The sequence below is a fragment of the Oncorhynchus clarkii genome, chromosome 31 (genome assembly GCF_045791955.1).
Source record: "Oncorhynchus clarkii lewisi isolate Uvic-CL-2024 chromosome 31, UVic_Ocla_1.0, whole genome shotgun sequence".
Classification (NCBI taxonomy): Eukaryota; Metazoa; Chordata; class Actinopteri; order Salmoniformes; family Salmonidae; genus Oncorhynchus; species Oncorhynchus clarkii.
The window spans coordinates 30571408-30578566 of NC_092177.1; the positions used below are offsets into that span (position 1 = coordinate 30571408).

At 41.3% G+C, this 7159-nt stretch overlaps 1 protein-coding gene across 1 annotated transcript; it reads right to left on the reverse strand.

Moving 5' to 3' along the window:
• Positions 1 to 299: 299 nt before the first annotated feature.
• On the reverse strand, positions 300 to 3750 carry LOC139390593 (short coiled-coil protein B-like). The gene is made up of 4 exons (XM_071137814.1): positions 3612 to 3750; positions 1796 to 1867; positions 1609 to 1689; positions 300 to 1521 (listed from the first exon to the last, which is right to left on the reverse strand). The coding sequence occupies exons 2-4, from the start codon at positions 1812 to 1814 to the stop codon at positions 1379 to 1381; spliced, it is 243 nt and encodes an 80-aa protein (XP_070993915.1). The 5' UTR covers positions 1815 to 1867; positions 3612 to 3750; the 3' UTR covers positions 300 to 1378.
• Positions 3751 to 7159: the final 3409 nt, after the last annotated feature.

The following is a 7159-nucleotide window of genomic DNA, read 5'->3' on the forward strand; positions in this document are numbered from 1 at the left end:
TATGAGCGTTTGAACATCTTGGCCATGTACTGTTATACTCTCCACCCGGCACAGCCAGAATAGGACTGGCCACCCCTCATAGCCTGGTTCCTCTCTAGGACATACAGTATAATGCCTCGACATGTCAACAGATCAATTTACAGCATGACCTCAGTGAGATGCAGAACGCCAAAACTCAATGCTGGCTGTTCCTCATTTGTCTTTCCGGGCACCCTTATAGCCCATGTGGAAGCTGGAGATGTGGTTTAGAGAGGACAATGTGGAGACAGGAGAGGAATACCACCACATACACTCAAAAGGCAAATCAAACACTTTTATTAAAACAAATGCATTTAAAAAGAACATAAATGGTCAAATGTACACAACGGCTACACACCAAGGTTTAGGGTGACTTCCACTGGCTGACAAATGCAACGAAGCAACTTTCTCTACCATTGATGCACATGCGCAAGCCCCAAATTGTTCATACAATAGCAATTCATTTTAGAAACAAAAAGGTCTGAACTCTGATTTAACATCTTGTGTGTTTGTGTGTCAGTGGAGAGAGTCAGCATTCCAATTAAGCCTAGACCTAAAAGCACAGTCTAATAATATGACAAACAATATTAAAACATACAATATTAAACCATGATGACCTTAGGGCTCTATTCAAGCTGTAAAGCGGAAGTGTTACAGATTCTGCGATAGAAATGTAAAGATAATTTCCCTTTGAGCCGACATATGCAGCGTTTACCGTGAATGAGGTCTCTGCTAAAGCCGGAACATTGCCTTTAAATTTGAATCACGCTGTTAAGCTGAACTTCGCGATGCGGATTGAATAGAGAGAGCCCTTAGGGTTGCATAATTCCAGTAACTTTCTCCAAATTCCAATTTCTGGGTTTTCCAGAAATCCTGGTTGGAAGATTCCTGCAATTAGAAGTGGATAAGCAGGAAATCTGGGAATAGTCTTGAGATTTCTAGAAAAACAGACTTTTGGGGAAAGTTACCGTAATTTTGCAAGCCTATTTAGACTACTAGGCAATCTGAAATGACACGGTTCCCTCGTCTCTTCCTTCAGGCGAGGTTATGTGTAGTAAAAGAAACATATACACCCAGAAATAACAAAGTCGGATACAACAACTGTGTAACAATGGCAATAATACTGTAACATAAATAGAAAAGTTAAAAAGTAACCCAATGTAAACAATTGAGCTTCACTGTAGAAATCTTAAAGGTGGCGAAGTGAGGGGAGGGTCTAGGGCTATGGATGTCATGACGACAAAGGCATAAACTCTACCAGCTGTAGTTCAGGGGGGTTATTGGCTGGTAATTGGGTTAGGAGGGCTGAAGGTAGAGGGGGGTTGGTTTTGGAGGGCAGTGGCGGTTCTTGTCTGGTCCCTTATTTTCGTTTGCTCTTGGTGTCGGTGGTCTGGAACACGCTGGAGGCAGACATAAGGTTCTCAATGTACTGACCCAGAACCTGGTTCTCAGACTTCAACTTCAGGTTCTCCTCCTTCACCGCATCCACACGCGACGACAGGTCTGACAACAACAATGATTTAAGGTATTGCAAAAACTAACATAATTTACCGCTGCTTTCATCGGTCTGCAAACATCCAGCTGTCTCACCTTCTAGAGTGTGCTGAAGCTCCAACACCTGGTTTATAAGCCTAGTCTTTTCCTCCAGCTCAGCCTGATTCTCCATGTCACCTACAACACACATAACGCATTCTATTACAAACATGTCCACGGGAAACAAATGCTGTTGACATTGCACATTTCCCAGAAGTATGTGAAGCAAGCCTTGGGCTCTTACCATCCCCGTCGGAGCTCATGGCGAAGTACTCGTCTTCCTTTTTGGAATGCAGGGCTGCAACTTACAGGGACACTGGAAGGGGACAAACATTTAGAAGGAATAGGATCTTAGGCAAGGGTCAATGGCCCCCGACTGACCTGTTCAACTCTTATGTATACTGAATAAAAATATAAAAACGCAACAATTTCAAAGATTTTACAGTTCATAAGGAAATCAGTCAATTGAAATAAGTCAATTGAAATAAATAAATTAGGTCCTAATCTATGGATTTCACATGACTGGGAATACAGATATGCAGATATCCACAGATATGCAGATATCCACAGATATGCAGATATCCACAAATATGCAGATATCCACAGATATCCACAGATATGCATCTGTGGATCAGAAAACCAGTGAGTATCTGGTGTGACCACCATTTGCCTCGTGCAGTGCAACACATCTCCTTCAAATAGAGTTGATCAGGCTGTTGATTGTGGCCTGTGGAAAGTTATCCCACTCCTCTTCATTGGTTGTGCGAAGTTGCTGGATATTGGCGGGAACTGGAACACTCTGTCGTACACGTCGATCCAGAGCATCCCGAACATGCTCAGTGGGTGACATGTCTGAGTATGCAGGCCATGAAATAACTGACATTTTCAGCTTTCAGGAATTGTGTACAGATCCTTGCAACATGGGGCTGTGCATTATCATGCTGAAACATGAGGTGATGGCGGTGGATGAATGGCCTAACAATGGACCTCAGGATCTCGTCACGCATCTCTGTGCATTCAAATTGACATAAAATGCAATTGTGTTTGTTGTCCGTGGCTTATGCCTGCCCATACCATAACACCACCCCCACCATGGGGCACTCTGTTCACAACGTTCAGCAATGCGAATTGCACACTCCCTCAAAACCTCTGTGGCATTGTGTTGTGACAAGACTGGACATTTTAGAGTGGCCTTCTATTGTCCCCAGCACAAGGTGCACCTGTGTAGTACTAAAACGCCAAACAGCAAGCAATGCAGGTGTAGAAGCAGGATTGACTGACTTGCTGTAAATTATGCAATACAATCAATGCAACGGTCTCTAATGGTAGACTTACATTTGTTACCGCTGCTCCATTCAATTCGCAGCCAAGTGGTACACTTCCATTGTGAATAAATTTGTTTAAATTTCATTTCAGCTACTTTAAAAAAGGAGCAATCTAGAATTGCTACATCCATTTTGACTTTTATTAATGATATAGCTATACCCATTCATTATTGGATGGTCAGTCCTTAATCTGATGGTCATCCCTTGCATAGCTCGGTCTGAATGTGAGAGTGGTTACATTTCTCTAGACCCAGTGCAGCTTTTTAATAAAACAGTGGCGGGGTTCTGCTTTGTTGTTTAAATCGCAATTTCTCCTTATTTTTTTTTAAACAGATACACTGGCTGACAAGATTATTACTCTAACCCTAGTTGAGCATAGATTTAGCATCCTATGTAATTTAACCAGCTAGCTAACGTTAGCTAAAAAAAATAATCTAAATTGTCTGCCCGCAATCACAACCTAGAAACACTCGTCCACCCAAAATCTAACATTATTATTACACACTTTGACTTACGAATCGGGTATAAATTGTTATTCTACCAGTGTCCTGGCCAAAAAAATATCACCAAAGTTAGCAGACTGTGTAGCTAATCTTGCTAGCTATGCCGACAGAGGCCAGCTGGCGAAACAAACCCTGACTGGCCTGTCTTATTTGCTACCCATAACAACACTTTCTACAAAACCATTAAAACAACACACGTCGAAATTGACAGAAAATATTCAAATTTACTTACCCTCAAAGCCCTAAAAAATAAATATGCAATGTGGTGCTGAAATGGGAAAACGTCCGAAAAAAATTATACAATCCTGCCAGCAGCTGTTCAAGGTAATTTAGGTGTCAAGCGCCTCCTTCGTGAGATGCTCCTCGTGTGTCCGCTAGAGGGTGGTGTAAGACTGATTATTGTAACCAGAGCCATACTTTATCTACAGGAGATACTAATGTATTTATGGCATTGATTGTGGCCATTATTGCGAGCCCCTTTGAAACAATGCTGCAGCTGGTCAACGACATTGCATTTTGTTGTAGACAGTTAAGACACGTAAAAGCGTGGTCAAAAGCTTTTTGAAAGATTCCTATTATATTTTGGAGTTGCACAGAGGTATACCACAAAACAGAAATGCTACCACCATAGCATTTTCTCCATACATTTGTTAATATATTTTCCTAATGCTTTTTCATCATAGAAACCATTTTGGAGAATGGAGAATATGGATGGTTCTCAGCACAGACAAGCCGAGTAAGATAATGTAGCTAGCTATTCATTACAGATTCTCTGGTACTTTTGTATACTTTTTAGCCAATAGTTCTGAAAATTGCCTACTACATCACATATGAGCAGATATGCGCACCATGTCATTGCTCTCTCTCTCTCTCTCTCTGCTGTGTCCACTGAGCCGTTGGGCCCGCCCTGCAACCTCATTGGAGAACGCTGGACAGGTCTCTTCTAGCTGTCACTTGTGAGAGCAAAATGATGTTATAATACTGTTATTGCATAAAATGGTTGTTTTATGGAATAGAATAGGGTTCTTAGAACACTCATCTGTGCGTTGTCTTCTGAGTTGGGCCTCTGGGGTTTAATGCTGACAGTGGATTTACAATGCCTTTGGTGATAAAACCTAAAGACCGCATTCCATAGCATGAGTTGGTGTTTGTGTACTGGAAGGTACCAGGGTTCAGATTGCTCGGATAATTATGAGAGGACAAAAGCTGAAGAACATATGCACATCCAGGTACTTTCCACAGGTGCTGGAGTTGTAGACAAACTCATGGAAAACAGAAAGAAAACGTTGCACACTGTTTCTCATTCTCCTAGGTTATATTTATTTATAATAACGTTTCGATGTTTCGACCCTTCCAGCCCCCTGGGATATGGATGCCTAATGCCTAACCTAAGGGTTGAAACGTTGTAAATAAATATCACCTGGGACCATGAGCAGCAGTGTGCTGCGTTTTCCTTTCTGTTTTCTATAATTATGAGAGGAACCTTGTTTTGGGGCCCAGACCCTGGTTTCCACACAATGAGAACAGTCTTTACAGCAGATCTTGTTTCCTGTGAATTATTCATTTATTTCATACAAATCCCAACCTTATGACCCATTCCACACATCTGTTGTCATGTAGACTATAAAAGATCTTTGTATCCTTTGTGTCGGTGCTCTCCATGAATCATCTAAGGGTGGTTTGTCGACCAGCCATCGTTGTTGCAGAGCACTCACATCATTCACTTGTGTGTGTGTGTGACCTGCTCTCCTTTAATAAGTGAATAAATATTTAGTTTAAGTATAACTCTGACTTGTGTGATAAGTTTGTCTCTCATCATTTTTGATAATACAGAAATGAACCACCACACACTCAAATGCGAGGGGCTGACTCTCATTTGCTAGAACTAAAATTGCTAGTGGGCTGGCCCACATGGGCGGAAATGTAGGAAAAATGCCGTGGCACAGCTCCAAGACAACAGTCACTTTCAAACTAGAGATGTCATGGCTAATTGGGGTAAGAGAGTAATTCTGCTCATGGATTATGTATGTATGAACTACACATTAACACATCCAGCCCAAAGCAGGAGGTTTAAAAAATACTTCCTTTGTTGCCAGGTCTTTAAGAAGGGCAGAATACAGTACAGACTAAACCATGTTCACCTTTTCAGACAAACCTGCCTTGTTTTAGTGTAAAAGACGTATCCATTGAAATACATTTGTCGAGCCACCATACACACACACACACACACACACACACACACACACACACACACACACACACACACACACACACACACACACACACACACACACACACACACACACACACACACACACACACACACACACAACACCTCCAGGAACTACAAGCCTTAGGAAGACACAAATGCTCCATGCTGTCCTACTTTAGTTGCTCCATGTTGTTCTACTTTAGCTAGTTATGTTTGGTAAAGCAAAACAGTGCATTATTTATGAGTTTTATCATCTTAACTTCGAAACAGAAAAATAGCTGTCACTGACCATGTGCTTACGGGTGAGCTTCCTGTTTAAAGCTTGCTTTAACCCACTAAATGATGTGACACCAATGAAGTGATGTGATTTTGATCATGTGGTTTCTCTGCAACGGTCTAGTAAGAAATTAACTTGTCAGGATTAAGCTGTCCTAGTTTATGACATCACACTTTTTAAGAATTCACCCTGTGTGTTCAAATACATGAAATTATGAATGTAATTAATTGACCTTTGTTGACAATAGTTGAGTGGTCACAGGGTATTTAAAAACGCTTCTTAGCATTTGCACACGAAGGACAACGTCACAGGAGAAGGAAGTACAACGATGGCTATTTGTGTCCGGCAGAGAAGGGGTTAAAAACCTCTACGGGATCGGTGTCCCTCCACCAGGACAGTTGAGCTAACGTGTGCTAATGTGATTAGCATGACGTTGTAAGTAACAAGAACATTTCCCAGGACATAGGCATGTCTTATATGGACAGGAAGCTTCAATTGTTGTTAATCTAACTGCACTGTCCAATTTACAATAGCTTTTACAGTGAAAAAATACCATGCTATTGTTTGAGGAAAGGGCACAACAACAAAAAACTTTTCATGACAACGGGTTTGATTACATTCACGTCTGAAGGTAAATAATGTACTTACAAACAGTAATCTTGCTCTGATTTGTCATCATGAGGGTTCCATAGATAAAATGTAGCATAGTTTTGTTTGATAAAATAATTGTTATATTCAAATGTAGGAAATTGGTTCTAAAGTTTGAACTGCTGCTGTTTCTGTTACAGGCAGTTAGATTTGGTTGTCATTTTAGGCGAAAATTGAAAAAAAAGGGTCCGATCCTTATTAAACCAGCGCAGGGTCGTTGTTCTGGGCATGCTGCAGTTGGCCTGTGCGGCGTTGTGTGTGGGTTCATTGACGTGTTTTTTACACAAAAACACCAACCTCAGTGAAACTCGAGCACCTGTGTGGACTGGTTTGGTGAACAATATGAGTGTTCTTTCATCTAAACAATTTAAATGATTTGTCAAATATAGAGTACAACACTTGATTTGTTTAATTTTGTGGTGACTCTTTGCTTCCCAAAGGAAAAACACAGTATTGGTAAGTGATCAAGGTGGGTGGCTTGAGGCTACAATTGTCTGACTGAATGCCAAAGGTGACAGAATGTTCAATCATCTAATAGCATGGTTTGACCCTCGCCAGGTTTATCCTGCCTTAGTGCGCTCCTGTGTTTCCATGGTGATGGTGTCAGGCTAGGCATGCCTAACGTTGACCAATGGCGAGAATG

Bases quoted from the DNA above. Each gene is read 5' to 3' on its own strand.
- LOC139390593 (XM_071137814.1), bottom strand. The intron at 1,522-1,608 runs GTGAGACAGCTG...TGTTGTTGTCAG, and splicing joins GCTTCAGCACACTCTAGAAG to ACCTGTCGTCGCGTGTGGAT.